The sequence below is a fragment of the Anoplophora glabripennis genome, unplaced genomic scaffold, assembly GCF_000390285.2.
Source record: "Anoplophora glabripennis isolate ALB-LARVAE unplaced genomic scaffold, Agla_2.0 scaffold5, whole genome shotgun sequence".
Classification (NCBI taxonomy): Eukaryota; Metazoa; Arthropoda; class Insecta; order Coleoptera; family Cerambycidae; genus Anoplophora; species Anoplophora glabripennis.
Genome location: NW_019416525.1, coordinates 3,547,463 through 3,567,961, shown reverse-complemented (window position 1 = coordinate 3,567,961; position 20,499 = coordinate 3,547,463). Strand labels below are relative to the sequence as shown.

At 33.7% G+C, this 20,499-nt stretch overlaps 1 protein-coding gene across 1 annotated transcript in view; it reads left to right on the top strand.

The window, feature by feature from the left end:
* Positions 1-5,368: 5,368 nt before the first annotated feature.
* LOC108906746 overlaps positions 5,369-20,499 on the top strand; it is a 28,842-nt gene continuing 13,711 nt past the window's right edge. The window contains exons 1-3 of the mRNA XM_018710100.1: positions 5,369-5,795; positions 8,309-8,555; positions 15,780-15,975. Of these exons, the coding sequence (XP_018565616.1) occupies positions 8,340-8,555; positions 15,780-15,975 (412 nt within the window). The 5' untranslated portion in view covers positions 5,369-5,795; positions 8,309-8,339. The remainder of the gene's footprint in view (positions 5,796-8,308; positions 8,556-15,779; positions 15,976-20,499) is intronic.

Here is a 20,499-nt window from a genome sequence, read left to right as displayed (position 1 = left end):
AGATCAATAATCATTTTACAAAATTAACACCTCTGTGTAGTCTATATTGTATAACCGACGTTAATTCTGTTGTTGTAGTTCGCGTGGTGCATTTGAATTTATTTAGACGCCGGACTGGTTAAGAATGGTTTCAAATCATAATTAAATCTATTCACGCTCGACTGTGTATCCACTGGATCACTGGAAATAATTGTGTGTAGCGCAATTCGAATCAATCGAACAAGCCAACAGTAAGATTTTTAATTTTTACCGGGCGTGTAATCGAAGTTTAACCTCTGGGTGTAAAAATTGTATTGTCAAGATTAGTTTCTTGCAACTTCAACTTTAAATTATACAGGGTGTCCCGAGAAGACCCGAAACCCACTATAACCTTTCAGGATTGGATCCTACCAAGGGAAATTCTAATGAATGCTGTGGGATGTCAAGAAATCGGTTGCTTGTGATTTTCGATTTGAACTTGATCTTCGGTTTCAAAGTCAAACTAAGGTCACCTTGGAAATATTGAACCGAGCACCCTATTTTTTTAAACCAGCAATCGATAGAGCGCCAATTTTTACGTACGGATGTGAGATTTTTTTTCTATATGCCCTTACAAGTCATTTGGAACATACATAGGTACGTGAAAAATTTTCTGGTCTCCACGTAAAATGCGACGCTCTATCGATTATTTATAGAAAAAGTAGGAATATTTTAAATTAACCTTGATATGACCTTGAAACTCCAGATCAATGTCAAATCCAAGGTCGTATTGGCTTCTTGATATCCTACAACTTTTATCTAAATTTCGAGCCTTTTTGGGATCGCCTGAATGTTATATTATTGCACTGTTTGGCATGTTACATTCGACCACATGATTTAGTATACAGGGTGATTCACAAATTGTGACCAATAATGAAACCTCGTGTTCTTTGGTGAATTTTACTGGGAGTCTTTCCTATAAAGTTTTTATCTAGGAGGCTTCGTTAAAAAGATACAGGGTGCTAAACTTAAAAAAATATTTTTAATTTTTTTTAATAATTTAAAAACTAGTAAGTGAAATAATTTGAAATTAGGCACATGTATTTATGTAAACATTGTCCAAAATCCGAGGGCTTTTCCTAAAATTTACATACTCCAGTGGCGGAGGTACAGGGTATCGGTGGCATATTTTTCTAAATGACGTGACACTAATCATTCGGTTAATTATTCGAAATTAATTAAAGAAATTAATAACATTAATCATCAATTTAATGATTTTATTCGAGTAAATGCTCAAAAATATCTCCATTTCCACGAACACAGGCCCGACATCTTTTTAGTAACGAAAATGTAATTAGTTCGAAATTTATTATTGCTCGGATCCGATGAAAAGCATTATTTATTCGTTCTTCTAACTGCTCAGAATATCAAAGTTGCTATCGCAGCCCACTATGTAATTAAAAAAAAGCATATTCGAATATCGAAGTTCGTTTTTCAAGTTTTACTCGAAAATCAGGCTTTTCGAAAACCATAAGAGAGTAGCAATTCGTAGAAAATTGAAAGACGATTCCGAAAATATCATGGTTGTTACCGTAAAGCAGTGGCGTACTATTTTATTTAGAAAAATATACCACCGATACCCCGTACCTCCGCCACTGGAGCATGTAAATTTTCGGCCCGTACAACTTTCACGCGGATAAAACAGTAATCTTCTCTAATAAATTTCATTGTAGTTTAATTAACAAATGCTACATCCCTTAATTGAATTAACAACCGATGCGCTGCACACTCATCGCGAGCACAATTCGTTAATAGTTAACTCGGCGGCCATTAAAACAATTACAACTGTAATTACCGATAGAGTTTGTGACATTTACAACTGTCCAACGCTGTGTAACACTGTAGGGTATTAATTTTATTCGATAAATATCTCGTTTAATGCGACATAAACGCTGGATATTAATAAACAGTCCCTACTCCCACTTAAAGTTACTAGTTTTAGTGGATTTAACCCTAGTGGTTAAAAAAATAATTAACAGTGACCCTGGAAAGTTTGTCGGACGCGTGCCTATGATTCACCTTTGCCGGCGACAACCCCCCGTTGTGTGGTATATAAATTACCCTCTTGTGTAAGGGGTTTGTCGCCACCGCACCTAAAAACTTGTCCTCGTTTCCTGTAATTTAAGACCGGATTAAATATAGAGCTTCTTTCTGTCGTAAGGTTTTTAGCTGATTAGTAAAAGTGTGTAGAAAACCCCTTTCGTCCCTTTATGATGTAAAACAAACGGATGTCCCCATCGAACAATGTTCAGAATTGCAGTAGAATAAAAAAAATACGTGAATGAGAGACCCCCTTTAGATGAGCAGCCTCTGGTCGTAATTTGATTATTACATGAAGTGGAAATGGGAAATATGTTTATGCGATACATTTGAGACATAGTTTTAATCATTGACAAAAATTTCCGAAAGTTTTGTTCATTATTGAATGTTTCAAGCTCTTATATTTATTAAAGAGTCTATAAAAAATTCCTCACGCGTTTTTTACTACCTGTAGATAAATAGTTTTTGCAACAAGGAACTTTCTTCCAAACCCATCGATCTTCGTCCGTGTTTAGCATTTATTTTGCCACCCTGCGCTTTCAATTCCGTCTTTCGATAGAAATAGACCTTATCTTTGAAAACGCCTATTAATTTTAACCGAGGTTGTACGGCCAAACAAACCGCGCGCTACTTACTTTTTGTGTTAAGTATTTCTTGTTTACATTTCCAGTACGTGTAGATCTTATCACTACGGAATTACTAGGATTACCGTGTCGAATGATTTATTAACACGGAGAACTATGTTTCTTCGTTGAAAACTTACGCGGAGGTAATCTGAGGGTGTGTGGCATCCTTTAGCCATTTTTTTCGAACCTGATTTGTTCGGAATGTGACCAATATGTTTTGGAGAGTTGCTTTCACTAAAAATTTGATCAAAGAAGCTGGCAATAATTTGAAAGTTGTTTGTCTACTGTAAAAATCTTATGACGTTCAGTCTAATGCGTTTAGATTGCGATCTGATGATAACATTCGATTGTTTTAATTAAATCTCATGATAAATTAATTCATTGCGCGTAAAGAAAATTTTTCAAGTTACTGAGACTGATAAATAGTATTTTATTTGCAAAAACTATATAATGGTCGAAGAAGCTTTGTTTTTGTGCGCTGTCTACGGTTTTTGTTATACCTAAGTGCGCTTAATTATTCATTTGTTACGTTGCGAATCATTCCAGGTTCAGAGTCAGCGCACCCTGCGGTCGGCAGTGTTATTTTTAATTGTTAGAATTAAAAACCGCAGTTTTAGTATTTTGACAAAACCAAGGCCAACTCCCGCAAGCTGAATACAAATTTAATTGTGGATAGTATTTTTTCCCTTAATGTATACGTAAAGATCTATTTCTTAGTTAAGTGCATTCATAAAAGAAATAAACAGTTTTACAATGTAGAATCAAATCTTTATCTTGAAAGTTTTGAACATAGTACAGCTGTTTTAATTAGAAACAGAAACCAATAATTGCATTTCTGTCTGACTTGAGGATTAATGTGGCAACGTCGCAATCAGCAAGGAGGGAATACATTTGTAAGACTTGATAAAAACGAAATTGATTTCAAACATATACATTTTTCCTAAATCCCATGTATATTGTTATCAACAATAAATTATCCACAACAGATGATTTTTTGTAATGTTTTTAAAAAACTAAATTAATTAAAAAAGACTAGGAAGCTGTGATATATTTATTGGAATAAAAAATACAGTTGATAAATCCTTTTAATATATTTAATGGTTTATAAAAACATCGTAATCATTACCCAGCAATATTTAGGGTTACATAAAGTTTTCTTTACTTGATTAATATAATTAGTAATACTTGAGATAAAAGCATTTGTACGGAATAACAAAGGAACATAAATATTTCTCAGCAAACTTTATATCTAAAAAATTAGTTATAGTTGCAAAACTTTTGTAACATTACTAAAATAGAGATTAAAAACACGAACAGTGAGTAATAATGTAATTTCTATCACAGAACCTTCAAAATTGCATCCAACATTTTCTTTGACTTGGACGAGAGATGGGCGCGAGTGTCATTTCATTTCTTTAGAACTAAATTAACATAATTCTCGTTGTTTTACCAGTTCACATGATTTACGGATTTTAAATAAAGGATACAAATCTTCGCGAGGATAATACGATATATTTGCTATATATAATAATTATATTGTACATAGTTTACACACAATACATTTTTGAACGCGTACGCATCTTTACCCGAATTTGACGCGCAATATCTCCGATGTCCGAGGTCTGTAGGTTCGCAGTGTGTACAACTGCTAGTCAATTATTAGCGCTGTTGCCACATCTACATAGTCTTTATGCGTTCGTTAAATATAATTTAAAACTACTTAAATATGATATTTTTATGTTGTTAATTAGTCAATATGTATGCCTTGTGCATATGAGTAGATTTATTTGCTATATAGAGATAATGTTTATCGCAAATAATTTCAAAAGAATTTAATTTCTTGAAATTGGCAGCAGGCTTTAGTCCCATAAGAAAAGCATAGGACTGCCCTGCGCTCTTCACTTCCCTCGGACCCCAATATACCTCCTTAAAAAAATTAAAAGTACCTTTGTCTTTTATCACGGCGCCTATACTACGTAAAATCTTAAAATGTTTAGTGTCATTAATGAATTTGTCTAAAAAAAATCCCTGTTATTTTTTCCTCCTTCAATAATAATATAACGTCTGTGTTAAAGTGTGCCGCCCTGTCGGCAATTACCTTTTTAACCGTGTTAAATCCAAATGTTTTATTTCATTTTATACGCTCCAGATACTTAATATTATATTTATTATAACATTTCAAAACGCAGATGTCGAGTAGAAAATATAATTCGCGCCTCGTGATCTTTTATGGAACGTAGTGTAAAATGTTATGTAATTTTTTTAAGCTTTGCAAACAGTCGTTCTTGCGTTTGCGTTATGTTTGCTTACGCTTCGCAGCGATAAATTTTTTAGATAAAGGTCTTATCTCTCTCGTGGAGCTTATCATTGATTTTTGGATGGAATGTGGTTGAGTGTTTTTTATCGCCGCATATTTGTTGTATGTTTGCTTTCTTCGGTATTATTTTTATTAAATGAAATTAGGAAAATTACTTCTTTTTGAACATAAAACGGTTTTTTTGTTGTGGTTTTATGGTTTGGTTGTGGCGTCGGTCACAAATGATGATATGTCTAACCCACAGCGGTTTTTACGTTTTTAAAACGCTATTCCACAACGGCCACAATATGACCGTATCTCCGGAAGTTGCACCGGAATTATAATCTTAAAAATGTTAGTATATCCTCAACTCGGGTAGCGACAAGTGTGAATATCAATAGTTCGTGTTAAAATAATGCCAATTTCTTGTTTTATTTGGGTTCCGAGGAATTTTTCACGATTTGCACTGTAATTTTTCTATATTCGTCATGAATTACTTCCGTGCATGTGATTTTTTTAACGCCAATACCACTGAGCGTATTGACAATATCGTTTCCTTGTCTTTCTATTATAAGTCCTTGGTTCGAGTTGAATGGAAAAATAAACTACAATCCGAGCGAATTCATTTTATGAGAAAAGTCGTAATCAAAGTAGCATTTGCATAATCTTATTCGATTGTTTCGAAATGGCGGAACCCAAATACGAGCAATAATTGCATTGTCTAAAGTGTACAGCGGTGGAAATGTTAAATGTTCGATCTAGGTGGCGGTGCAATGAACAAACAATAGAAGGGTTTAGTGAGGTTATACTCAAATGTCAGTAACAAGCTTTGCTTGTAATGTTCATTCGGAATTATTACTGAAAATGTTTTTAGAACTACGTTATTGAAATAATTCAAATCTATGCACTCAATGCGGTAAATTCATTAATTCCCTTTTTGATAATTATATCCAGTTCGTTAATTATTTGTTAAAAGGTTTTTTTGTTAGTGTAATCAATCGTAAGGGCTGTGGAAATAGTGATAGAATTTTTAATTAATTAACTGCCCACATTGCCGCAATTATCGACTAGATTTAATAGGCGAGCGGTTCACCCCTAAAAAGATGCTTCTAAATGAAAGTAACCGACTAAATTTTTAAAACAATAACCCACAGCATGACACTTTTCTTATTTTACAAAGTGTATTTTTCTGATAATGTACATAGATTTTTTATATTTTCCGGCGCAAAAAAGTTGTAAAAAAAATATTACTCACCGAATGGCTTTTTTATTGTAAAATGGATAAGAATAAACACGTTTTGTCCTTTGACGAAAATTCTAAAAATGCTTCGTTTCCGAGATATTTACAATTTAATGTGAAAAATGTGACGAAATCGACAAACTTTCCGATTTTTTTTCTCAAAAACTACTGAACATAGTTTAATTCTAAAAAAAGCATAATAATCGGCAGATCTTCTACTTGAAGATATATTTTTTTGGTGTAGGTCAATTATTTTATTGAAGGTCTAAACCGAGTAAAAAAAACAGTCTACAAATAGTGAAATTGTAACTCTAGATCCATTGACACATGGATGGAAAATCGAAAATGGTTGTTTGGATTTTAATTATTTCGAAGGAGAAATTACGTTAGATATGCTTCAAAAATATTTTTGTTCATGTAGTGGAAAATTGTAACTGTTTGTCATCGAACCTAGAATGCTGTGCATTCTGTGCATGCTCAGATGAATGTCAAAATGTTCCATCCGAAATTGATGATGAAACGCTTATTTCAACTCAAGAACTTGTCGAAAATAACGTAAAACTTATTATTTAAAAATTAAATAAAAAAGAAATTAATATACTTTTATTGTTCTTAATATTTTTGTAAAATAAAAATAAAATAATTATCCTATACAATAAATTATCCAATAACTTTTGTTAACATATATCGATTTAAAAAAATCATAATAATGTTTATTGTAAATATAATCTAATCCAAGATATTGTAAAAAGAAAATTTAAATTTGAAGTGTTATCATAATTTTCTTTAAAAGACTTTTTTTTACTCGCTTTAGACCTTCAATAAAATGATTGACCCATACCAAAAAAATATATCTTAAAGTAGAAAATCTGCCGATTATTATGCTTTTTTAGAATTAAAATCTGTTCAGTAGTTTTTGAGAAAAAAATTCCGAAAGTTTGTCGATTTCGTCACTTTTTTCACATTAAATTGTAAATATCTCGAAAACAATGCATTTTTCGAATTTTTGTCGAAGAACAAAAAGTGTTTATTCTGGTTCATTTTACAATAAAAAAACTTTCAAAGCCATTCGGCGAGTAATCTTTTTTTTACAACAATTGACTGACCATGCCGAAAAATATAGAAAAAATATATAAATTATCAGAAAAATACACTAAAAGAAAAAATTTCATGCTGTAGGTTTTTGTTTTAAAAATTTAGTTGGTTCATGCCTTTTATTTAGGGGTGAACCGCTCGCCTATAATGTGGATATACTTTGCAACAGTTATTTCCCGTTAGTTTTGAATTAAACTTGTTATAGATACATAAATTTGAAGCTAGTTTTTAATCGAGAATAACCTTCTGATCGCGAAACGTCGGCGAAAAACGTCGGTGACATGTGTTTTATTTTGAAATGAAATTTTGTCACCGTCTCTGTAACTTTAACCTTTAGGAACACGTACCGTAGGTTTTTTTTCTTTAACAAAGTAAGACGTGCAAAGCAGTTATAAACAAATTGTTCCAGAGTCAGGCAAAAGCCTCTCGGGAATTTGCTCTTTTTTGTATTAAATAGAGCTTACGTTTACGGTAATTTAAAAAAAAAAAGAAGAAATCCCTACGCGTCTTTGTTCCCAAAATAACTTTTTTATGACGTTAATTGGATGTATCGGACTGGGATTTTAAAGACAATTAAAATGAGGATTAAACTTTTAATTCCACGAAGTTTTACATTCATAGTTCATGTAATAAACGCGCTAGCAGCAGTAAAAGTTGACGTTAATGAACAGCTTGCACGCGAGAGGAGCGCCAGGCCCGAGCACGCGCGTGAGCGCCGCCCTCGGCTCGCGCGATATATTTGAACCGAATTCGAAACGTGTAATGCAAGAATCCCCCGTTACAAAGTGCACTAAATTATCTACTAATAATTTTTTCACATTCAAACTCTAATTCGACTGAAGTAAAATTCATTTATGACAAAAACATTTTGTTTTCTGTGCCTTAACGCCCGTTTTCGATCGCGAGCAACGGCTCGTCCAGAAGGCTGTCGCCCGCCACCGAGCGTATCGGACATTTATTTTCCTCCCGACTGTACCGTATTGGCAACCGCAGTCGTTACGCAATCGTCCATACGCGCAACCTTATGGCTCGCTTAGTCGGCTACAAGGTGAACGATGATTCATCGTACTCCACCTTCGAGAAGTTGGAGAAAATAGAGGAGTCGGACGAATGGGGTGACAAAAGGCCGTGGTGGGACTGCACGAGGTGTTGTTGTTGTCGTTGCTTTGACCTCTGCCCCTCCGACTCGAAGGAGACTGTTTCGGATGACATAGAGTTCGCGTTGATCAAATACGTTCAGGTAACGCTCTTAAATTATTCCTGGAATTTTTTTCTGGGTCGTGACGTTTTTTAGAAAATTAATTTTCCAAATATTCATGAGTTTAAAAAATGTCCGGTAATGATATAAGGAGTAGTCGATATTATAAGTGAAAATCGTCGTGGTTTCTCCCGAAAAACTAATGAAAGCCCTTGGGGATAATTGACCTGATTTTGGTTTTTTACAATTGACTTTTTTAATATCAGACACTGTTTTGTCGATATTAAATTAAGAATACGTCGCAATACCTATTACTGTGTTAAATTCTATGGGATTTGATACTGCACAACCTAATATAACTATTTTTAAAGTTACCTTAACCAGCGGCGGCTCGTCGTATGAAACAACTGAGGCCGAGTCTTACTGTAAAATTTGGCTCTCACACCGTATATTTTAATACCTGCTATTCTACTATTAACCTAAATAAACAGTTAGGTAAGCTAATTACCAATTACCTATTAGATTTATCAAAAATCAAAATAACAGCATAAAATAATTGTGATCTGCGAGGGAACTGAGGCCCGCTGCTTATAGTTTTAGTTCGCGGTTAATGCACGCGTCGTATAGTACGAGGGTAGTATCTGATGTCAGTGTGAGGGATAGCACAAAGTCTTTGAGTATAAGGACAAGGCATGTATTAATTTAAAGTAAATAAAAAACAACTTCCTTACAACAAAACAAAGTAAAACTAAATTTAACGTAAATTAACTTATTTATCAAATACCTACATAGGTAGCTAATAATGAATGTATCTTACAATATTGTTTGAAACACCTTTTTCAAGACGTATTGACGTAAACTACTATAAACAAATTAAAATAACTATTCGAAGAATTTCTGAATTAAGAAAGGAAGAAAAATTTAAAAATATGTTTAATTATGCAAAAAATATTACTGGACTACCAAGTAAACGGGGCAAAAGTTGCGACGAATTAGAAATATTTCCCCTTTAATTAAGTACCTACTCGTTTTGGGAATTTACATGATTTAAATTATTTTGCTTTAATAGATTCCTCGAAATTTTCCGAATATGCACACAAATTTCCCGAAAAATTGTTTGAATGTTTGTTACAGATGTGTTCAAACGTGATTAGTTTTCGAAATATTTGAAAAAAAACGAAATATTGGAAATCCGTTTTTGTTTCATTTCAGCCTTGTTAGAGGTGATATTGAAAAAAGAAGAACACTTTCTCATGGCTACTTTTTGACCTCTATCAAATGGCATAATCAGTTTTTATATGTAACGTTTCGTCTCTCCAGGACCATCAACTTCATTTTTTTACGATCCTAGAAATTTTATTACATTTTTTGCAAGCCTTCATGACCCCCAATATTGTACTGCCTCAGCTCGAACCAGATTCAGACGTTTTGTCTCGAAAAATTCATCTTCAGTGTATTCGTTCCAAATTTATCTAAATTTTTTATTTAGATTTCTTTGTTTATTGATTTATCGTACACTGTAAGTGTCGTTAGACCCTGTGAAATCCATCTAGTTATTTAAACTATTACCACCACGCATTAAAATAAAAAATTATTAGTTTTATTCCCGTGTCCATAGTTATTTCTAGGCTTTTCGAGTGCTCAAAATTCAAACAAATTCCGATCTATTTTTTACAGGATATTCATACAAATACATCTGACATGCTCTTTCACAGTTGCAGTTACAGATATAATAAATTCCGATAATATTACGCTGATATTCATTTTCAACATCTGCCAGAACGAAAATGTTTTAGAAAATTTACTGAAATTTTTTAAAGAATAGTATTCAGTTGGCGTTTTGGTTGTTCATATGCATTTTTAAGAATTAATTTGTCATAATAAAATTAAAACAGTAATAATGTTTTAATTTTGACGCAACAACTTATTAAGTTATGTATGATCAAGTGATGGTAATAGTTAATAATAATAAATGCGTTATTGTAACACGTTTTGGTAATAGTTTAAATAACAAGATGGATTTCACAGGGTCTAACGACATTTACAGTGTACGATAATTCAAAAAACAAAGAAATCTAAATAAAAAATTTAGGAACGAATACACTGAAGATGAATTTTCGAGACAAAACGTCTGAAGCTGGTTCGGGCTGAGGCAGTACAATATTGGGGGTCATGAATGCCTGCAAAAAATGTAATAAAATTTCTAGGGTCGTATTTAAAAAAATGAAGTTGATGATGGCCCCGGAGAGACGAAACGTTACATATAAAAATTGATTATGTCATTCGATAAAGGGCAAAAAGTATTCTTCTTTTTTCAATATCACTTTAAACAAGGCTGAAATGAAACAAAAACTGATATCCAGAATTTCAGTTTTTTTCAAATATTTCGAAACCTAATCATGTTAGCCTTGATTTTTTAGAGGCATAATGTTGATCCCCTGATTACGCAACTTTGCCCCCATTTAAGCTACTTCGTACCTCTTACCGTTTTCGAGATCAATCTACTGAGAAGCGAATTTGTAACAACCCGTATAGGTTGAAAAACGAACTTAATATTTTGTAGAGAGACAACAATTTCGTAATTTAGAAGTTCAAAAAACGGTAGGAATATTATAACGAATTTAAAATGATATTTTCGGAAACATACAAATTGTTTTATTATTTGAGAGCAGATTAATAGAATATCGAAATAGTTGCGTATTATTTTTTATAAAATCTGAATGAATCCTGCTCGTGAACATCAGTTTTTCTTTAATATTGTAAATGCAACTAAAAATTTCCATATCCATTTGGTCGTTTGACCTTGAAAATTTAAAAAATTTTACCCGCGGCGCTTTTTTTCTTTCTTGCTCGCCTAGTAAAAAAGCTACGAACCTCACCTGTTCACAGTGTCACGTGCCTTAAACGCAAAGTTTGAAGCCTTTTCTTAAGCAGCCTGGGTACTTCTGGGCTTATAAGCCGCTCATAATAATATTGTCGGAGTACTACTGTTCGCAATTTACAGAACAACAGTAGGTAACTCCATTTCTCAAATAGAACTGGTTTGAAATTAATTACAGGGGGCCGTTGCTCCGGATGTCTATGAACTTACTCGGCAGCGAAACAAAAAGAAAACTCTGCTCGCAACGATAATTTTTAACAATTAGCGCTTGTCCGCCGATTAAGATAATCCGCGTGTACGGGGGCTCAGGTCTTAACCTTAGGCCAATCTACATAATTGAATCGGTTGCGTTGCGTACGGTTTACCCCTCGCATACAGAGTTTATGGTAATGCCAACCAAGGTAAATGGGCAGAATGCGTCGATGTGGTACGGTTGTGAGTCACACCACACCGTGTGTTTGTAATTTCTAGCTTCGGGGGGCTGGGAGCAGGCTAACCAGCACGTCGTCGTACCGTTTGACAATTGAAATACATTTTTATTGCAATTTCGGTCACTGTTGGAATCGTCAAATAACAGCCAGAAATATTCGGCCCTAGGTCAGACCCCTGTGGCATCCACAGTCGGTATCTTTAAATACCACATTATAAAATCTATTTCCAGTTATAAATACATTTTTTGCATTGATTATGTTTATAAACCGAAACCGAATTGTTATCGTATGAATGGAAGGTAGCAAGTAGCAACTATTTTATATAACCAAACCGCTATTTCCTTTCTATTTGCATACGTTTTTGGATGAGAATGATCGACAGCACATATTATCTGTACACATACAACTTTGTTCTTCGCTGGAATAACCAGGTGTGTACTGCGATCGATAGAAAAGTTGTAGACGTTGAAATTTTTAGTTCTTTAATTATGTACGACGTTCGACGAGCTGAATTATTAATTTGATGGCAATTTGTTTATTATTGATACAAATTTCAACTTTATTTCGTTCATCTGTAGACATTTTGGGTGAACTGAATTTTTTAAAGGATTTTACGGTCACGAAAGAAACGTATGTATATTTTTTAAATACGAATCTTAGTTGGCTGTAGTTGTATGCACGTTGATAGAAACATTTCGACAACTTTAACTTGATTAATTACACAAACCCAGGAGACACGCATATCATTTTCGAAGGAATTCAAATTAAAAAACCAATTCACAGGAAATCGTAGTTTACGTCGTAAACTTTATTTTGCGAAAAATTCAAGTCTTAATGTTTATAAACAATTGCGCTACGATTTTTTAAAAAAAAATTCTTATCTTGGCTCCTGTTGGTCGTAGAGGGTACTTTTTTTATTTTAAAACTGTATTTTTTTGCCAGCTATCCATTGCATCTATTTTCGGTGAGATAGCATAAATAGCAACAATGTTATTCAAATTGTTTATAAGCGAAAAACGCACGGTTTTTTAATGCACAATTTGAGAATGTTAATGTCAAAAAAACGGTGATATTTTTTAATAGGTCGCTTAATTACGTCTTTAAGATTACAATGACGCTTTCAGAATCATGTTTGGTTGAAAATTAACGCCTGTACAGAGGCTTAAAGTTCATAACTTTTGGAGCCTCCGCTATAAACAAATAGAATTGTGCGAAAACTATTGCACCTACAGCGCCCACTTTTGGCACACTTTTAAAGTATGACAAAACCCTCAACTTGTCATAGGTTTTATAAAATTTTAACAATAAATGCGATAGTTATAAACAAATTAAAAAATGGGCACTTTTCTTGTTTTATTTGCAATAATTTTTTTGTTTATTAACCGATTTTAATTTAACAAGTCTCATTTTGTAGATAATTTTACTCCCTACAAGCTGTCTGAGAGTCACTTTTCGCTAAAATTGATGGTTTTCCCTGCAAAGTGAAAAAAACTGTTTTCCTCACTTATTTGTTTAAATAGAAAAGTTAGCTATTAAAATTTTTTGACTCACGAGATGAGAGATGTCTTGTATTATGTTCCCTTAGACAATATTTTACAATAATCTCGCGGATAGGAATTTTTTCCAGTAAAATTTTATTTCTTGGCCTATTATATATTATTTCTTCTAACTGCTCTCAGTTCGTTTTTTAAACTTTACTCGAAAATCAGGCTTTTTTCGAAAAACACAAGAGAGTAGTAATTCGTAGAAAATTGAAAGACGAATCCGCAAATATCATGGAAATCATGAGTTTTGACTACAGGATCGAGTTCAGCGTATTGAATTCCTTCGAAAATGATATGCGTGTCTCCTGGGTTTGTGTAATTAATCAAGTTAAAGTTGTCGAAATGTTTCTATCAACGTGCATACAACTACAGCCAACTAAGATTCGTATTTAAAAAATATACATACGTTTCTTTCGTGACCGTAAAATCCTTTAAAAAATTCAGTTCACCCAAAATGTCTACAGATGAACGAAATAAAGTTGAAATTTGTATCAATAATAAACAAATTGCCATCAAATTAATAATTCAGCTCGTCGAACGTCGTACATAATTAAAGAACTAAAAATTTCAACGTCTACAACTTTTCTATCGATCGCAGTACACACCTGGTTATTCCAGCGAAGAACAAAGTTGTATGTGTACAGATAATATGTGCTGTCGATCATTCTCATCCAAAAACGTATGCAAATAGAAAGGAAATAGCGGTTTGGTTATATAAAATAGTTGCTACTTGCTACCTTCCATTCATACGATAACAATTCGGTTTCGGTTTATAAATATAATCAATGCAAAAAATGTATTTATAACTGGAAATAGATTTTATAATGTGGTATTTAAAGATACCGACTGTGGATGCCACAGGGGTCTGACCTAGGGCCGAATATTTCTGGCTGTTATTTGACGATTCCAACAGTGACCGAAATTGCAATAAAAATGTATTTCAATTGTCAAACGGTACGACGACGTGCTGGTTAGCCTGCTCCCAGCCCCCCGAAGCTAGAAATTACAAACACACGGTGTGGTGTGACTCACAACCGTACCACATCGACGCATTCTGCCCATTTACCTTGGTTGGCATTACCATAAACTCTGTATGCGAGGGGTAAACCGTACGCAACGCAACCGATTCAATTATGTAGATTGGCCTAAGGTTAAGACCTGAGCCCCCGTACACGCGGATTATCTTAATCGGCGGACAAGCGCTAATTGTTAAAAATTATCGTTCAATTTCAAATTGATGCGCGCTGTAAATTTTGCAATATCTCGGCTTCTATACATCGTAGAAAATTCTTATTTTTTTAAAGTGGGGTAGCTCAATGAAAAAATAACAATGGGCATATTTACGAATTCGTAGAATAGCCCTGAACCCCAGAAAAAATGCATCTTTTTTACTTAATTTACAAAAATGTCACGAAAATTTTTGTTAAACGAAATATTAATTAAAATTTAAATTTCGGAATTATTTTACTATTATTAAATAAATAAGTGAAAATTTAAAAAGTTATTTTTTTTAAGGCAAAGTAAACTTATTTTTTCAATATTTTGTTAGCTATTTAATTAAGATTTAAATGTAAAAATTCACAAATTATTTTCAAATTATTATTTATTGTTAAAAGATTTAAAAGAGAATAAAAAGCATTTGAATGTATTGCAAAATTCTCAAAATTAAAAAATATTAATAAAAATAATACGGTCGATAAAATTACAATTTTAACTTCTTGAAAGGCGGTGAATTTGATTCCATATCATTTTATTCTTCTTTATCATATGAATATTAGCAACATAATCAGAATTAATTAAAAAAATATTAATCGCAACCATTTTCAGTAATATAATGCAATATAATACAACAATTTAAATTTTTAAATTTTTTCTATTTTTATGAGTTTCAGTTTGTTTTTTGTTTTACTCGAAAATCAGGCTTTCTTTCGAAAAACATAAGAGAGTAGTAATTTGTAGAAAATTAAAAGACGAATCTGAAAATATCTTGGTTGTTACCGTAAAGCAGTGGCGTACTATTTTATTGAGAAATATATGCAACCGGAGCTTGTAAATTTTAGGAAATATCGAGATTATGAGATATTTTTGGACACAATTTAAGAAAAAATCAGTTGTGACCCATATTTGGGCAAGTTTTCACTCAAAAATTTCATTTTTCTCGAAAATTTATCGGAGTCTCAAATTTTAACTACAAGGCGGATTTTTTAGCTTCAGAGACACCGTCAAATCTTATCGAATTTCACTCGCCCCGCGGTCGCTACATTTTCTAACCTCCCGCGCTTCTGGAAGTTACAAAACCCGCCGTTAGAGGGCGTTGCGCGTTTCAAACGAAACCACGACTGATGGCCGTAGTAAAATCGACAATTTCCCGGGTCGCGCGGTCGTTCGAAACAGTCTTTTTCCGTTGAAGGAGGTCCAGTCGTCGCCCGGGGGGCCCAGGAATAGAATAATAGTGCCCACGAAGGAGCTGTTGGAAAGCACTGTGAGACTGAAATGCAGCAGCAGAACTGGAACCACCAGCGCACTCGACCACGGAGAAGACCAAACGTCAATTAAAAATTTATGCACAGATGAAGAGGAACATAACAGCGCGCTGCAACGAGAAGGTAGTTGTTATATAAATCATAGGCGTCAGTGGCGTGGTAAGGTTGAGAGTCGGTCTAAGGGCTCCTTTTGGTGTTTTCTACAGGCAGAATGTCCTAGATATCTCTGTTTTTTTTTGTACAGAAACATTGAGACTTTCTTTTATTTTTTGCCGGCTTTAAAGAGGTATATCGGGGTCTGAGGAAAGTGAGGAGCGCAGGGGGTCCTACGCTTTTCTTATGGGACTAAAACCCGCTACCAGTTTGAAAAAATTAAATTCTTTTGAAATTATTTGCGATAAACATTATCTATATAGCAAAGAAATCTACTCATATGCACATAACATACATATTGACTAATTAACAACATAAAAATATCATATTTAAGCAGTTTTAAATTATATTTAATGAACGCATAAAGACTATGTAGATGTGGCAACAGCGCTAATAATTGACTAGCAGTTGTACACACTGCGAACCTACAGACCTCGGACATCGGAGATATTGCGCGTCAAATTCGGGTAAAGATGCGTACGCGTTCAAAAATGTATTGTGTGTAAACTATGTACAATATAATTATTATATATAGCAAATATATCGTATTATCCTCGCGAAGATTTGTATCCTTTATTTAAAATCCGTAAATCATGTGAACTGGTAAAACAACGAGAATTATGTTAATTTAGTTCTAAAGAAATGAAATGACACTCGCGCCCATCTCTCGTCCAAGTCAAAGAAAATGTTGGATGCAATTTTGAAGGTTCTGTGATAGAAATTACATTATTACTCACTGTTCGTGTTTTTAATCTCTATTTTAGTAATGTTACAAAAGTTTTGCAACTATAACTAATTTTTTAGATATAAAGTTTGCTGAGAAATATTTATGTTCCTTTGTTATTCCGTACAAATGCTTTTATCTCAAGTATTACTAATTATATTAATCAAGTAAAGAAAACTTTATGTAACCCTAAATATTGCTGGGTAATGATTACGATGTTTTTATAAACCATTAAATATATTAAAAGGATTTATCAACTGTATTTTTTATTCCAATAAATATATCACAGCTTCCTAGTCTTTTTTAATTAATCTAGTTTTTTAAAAACATTACAAAAAATCATCTGTTGTGGATAATTTATTGTTGATAACAATGTACATGGGATTTAGGAAAAATGTATATGTTTGAAATCAATTTCGTTTTTATCAAGTCTTTCAAATGTATTTCCTCCTTGCTGTGAGGCGATTGCGACGTTGCCACATTAATCCTCAAGTCAGACAGAAATGCAATTATTGGTTTCTGTTTCTAATTAATACAGCTGTACTATGTTCAAAACTTACATTAGTTTTACATCAGAAATAAGATAATACTGTTTACTATCTATGGAAAGGTTTTGTTTCACAATTTCTAAATTTCTTTCTCAGTTATGGGCAAAAAAACTATGTTAAAATGAACAACTTTCAACAACAATGTCTCAAAATCTAGATTAAAAAAAAATTTCAAAAAAATATGACGCACAGAAGGAGCACTGGCTAATACGCTATATAAATTTCAAGTACATCTGTGCATTTGAGTAAACCCGATATTTCTCCTTAAGATTGAAGTAGGTCAATATGTTTAATAAAAAAATATAAAAAAAATCCTTTCAGCAGTTTCTGTACATAAAAGAAAATAGAGATAGTGTATGACAAAAAATTAACACCAAATGTATTATTTTATGACATAGGGTATCTTTTTTTGCATAAAAATGCCGGTTGTTTCGATTCTTCTAATAAATATTTATTGAAATAAAAATGACCCTTTTAGAAGGTGTTAAATAGTGAAGTTGTGCTAGAACATCCTCCTTTATTTAGTTCTCTAAATAACAATGACATAGTCCAGTCCAAACCAAAATTAAATTGTAAAACTATACCAAAAACGTACTGGATCACCCTGTATATTGGAGGGTACTGTTTGTATAATATTGAGCGACAAAAGTAAATTTTGAAAAAAAAAACTACTATTTCGGGTTTAGTAGGTATGCCAATGTGTACTGTTGTGTTGCTGGATTACTGCTTGACAGCATTTGTAAAATATACCTTTTAGTGAACTTTCTCCCCGACCGCTGCGCCACTGACGCCGCCCGCTTTCCGAGCCATGCTCACGTTTCCCAATCCCCGCGATATTTACATAATGCGGTTATGTATCTGCACTTTTAAAATGCAGCCCCCTTTACGCTTTTATATAGGAGGAATTTTCAAATGACTGAGCTGTGAAATTACAGTCTTCGCTTTTCCCTCGCTCGATCCAAGCGACTACGTCCTACTGCACGGACAAAAATAAAACAATTCGGATTAATAGGCGTGCTCTTCGTAAAGTAATTGCGATGTCGGAACGTTTTCAGGACGTTTACAAGAAGGAGCTCCGTCTTTTTGATGATGGCAAGAGATTATGTATAATGATATAAAAAATACACGTAAGAAAATTAATTTCGTCAAATAATTCATGATGTTTGCAGGGAAAATCATCAGGAATCGTAAAGTATACAGTAACGGTTGTTTGGCAACGCTGGTAGTGCACTGATACAACTTACCACGCTAATTCCGGATGCAACGAGTGCAGTTAAAATAACTAATTGAACTATGTATTTATTTAATTAAACCCACCCCTAGAAAACTGACACCCACTTAAAGTTATGCCCTTTATGTTTGAAAAACAGTTGTGAAACGCTCTCTAGACTCCAGCTAGCGGCTGGAGAGTCGACTGAACCGCGCTCCGCACTCTAGGTTTCATTCCTCTCGAAATAAAAGCCGGCCGTACGTGATTCCGAGGGAAACAATAAAAGGCTTTAAATGTCGGGGCCGCCTACGGTACGAAGTATGTCGATTTCTAGATCATGCCGCAATACACCACCGCAGACTCAACAATAGTTCTAGGTTGTCGGTGTGGGACTTTCTCCGCGATTAGTTCGGCTTCGTTCCGATTTAGTTGGATCGGAGCGTCTTGTTTAATCGGGATATACAGGACGAAGCGACGTCGACAATGAACGAAAACTAGCAACGCAAATTCTTGACAGATTATTCAGTTTTCGTTGAATCATGCATGTCAGTTTGCTCTGATTGTCGATAAAACAATAATTTCACGGCAAATTTGTGACTAATCTGTACGTTTATGTGCTATTTTAAACTATTAATAAAACACTGACAATTTTGTTTTAAAATCATCGCGTTTCTTCAGTTAAATATATTTCTATTATTTTTTTTGTGAACTGCTAGAGCTCTTGTTTGTTTAGGACGAATCTAAAATAACAATTCAAGGTTCTATTTTCTATAACTATGGTGACTAGCCAAGGTTTTAACTGCAGCAGAGGCTATTAATAAAGAGCGCTTATGCGTAACATTTAATGAAATTCACGTCATAAGATGTAGATTTACAATCCTCACACCTAAAGTGTTGGTGATTTTTTTTTTTTTTTTGTAATGTAGTTAACGAACGCCCATCATCTCTGGGAAGGTTTGTATTTAAAAATTGGTTCAGGTCAGAGCGCTCTGGTAATCCTCAAGGTGTTGAATTGGGGCCTTTCATTCTCCATATTTGCGTAGAGCGCAAAGAAAATGTTTTCTTTTATATTTCATCTTCATTTTCCCGAACGTAGTTGCTTTGCTACAGGATGATTTAAGACTATGTATTGTTTTTTTCAGATAAATTAGTGATTTTTTTTTCTTTAATTTCCTGCGTATTCAAGCATTATTGTAGTTAAAATTATAATATAATTTTCTTATTTGAGTATTATTGATTAAACCTCTGGCGCATAAATCTATTTTGATATATTTTTAAGCAAATTTGCTTAATTTTTTAAATGTTAATACTTGACTGATGATTCTAACCAATTCGACCTTGCTGCATTATTTGGTGTAACGTTTCGATAATGCTGGTCAATTTTATCGTCGTATTAAATTTCATATACCCCGCCTGTTCAAACAGAACGCGATAGACGCCTTTTTATTCACATTACCCATTATTACGGCGACTTCATTGCATATCAATCAGCCTTATCGACCGGTCGTGCACGGCTGTCGCAAAGAAAATATTTCGAAGCAAAATTTAATAATTCCATATACACTGTAGGAAAGCGCCGATGGTATATTACAAGTTACGTGAGAGCGATAAAGTAAGACATAGAAATCCATGAGATAGAGAAGGATGGCTATAATGAAGGCGTCTCATAGTCACCGCCCATCTCGCCCTTTCACAAATAAGAAGAGGATCTTATTTGTGGAAGGGCGAAACGGGCGGTGACAAAGAGTAGCCTTCATTATAGCCGTTCTTGGTGGTTAATTGTTATTTCTCGACCTAGAAAAATGCGGTTTGGTTTGCTGGAATTTACGGACGAAAATCTAGAGAGACGCCTGAGTTAGTTTTTTAATATTTTCAACAGCAAAAAAGTTATGGAGGGGCTTTGTTAGGTCACGTTTTAAGTCACGTGACTTTTTACATTTGCGAACAGCCTGTAACTTTTTTATTTCTCGACCTAGAAAGATGCGGTTTGGTTTGCTGGAATCTTCGGACGA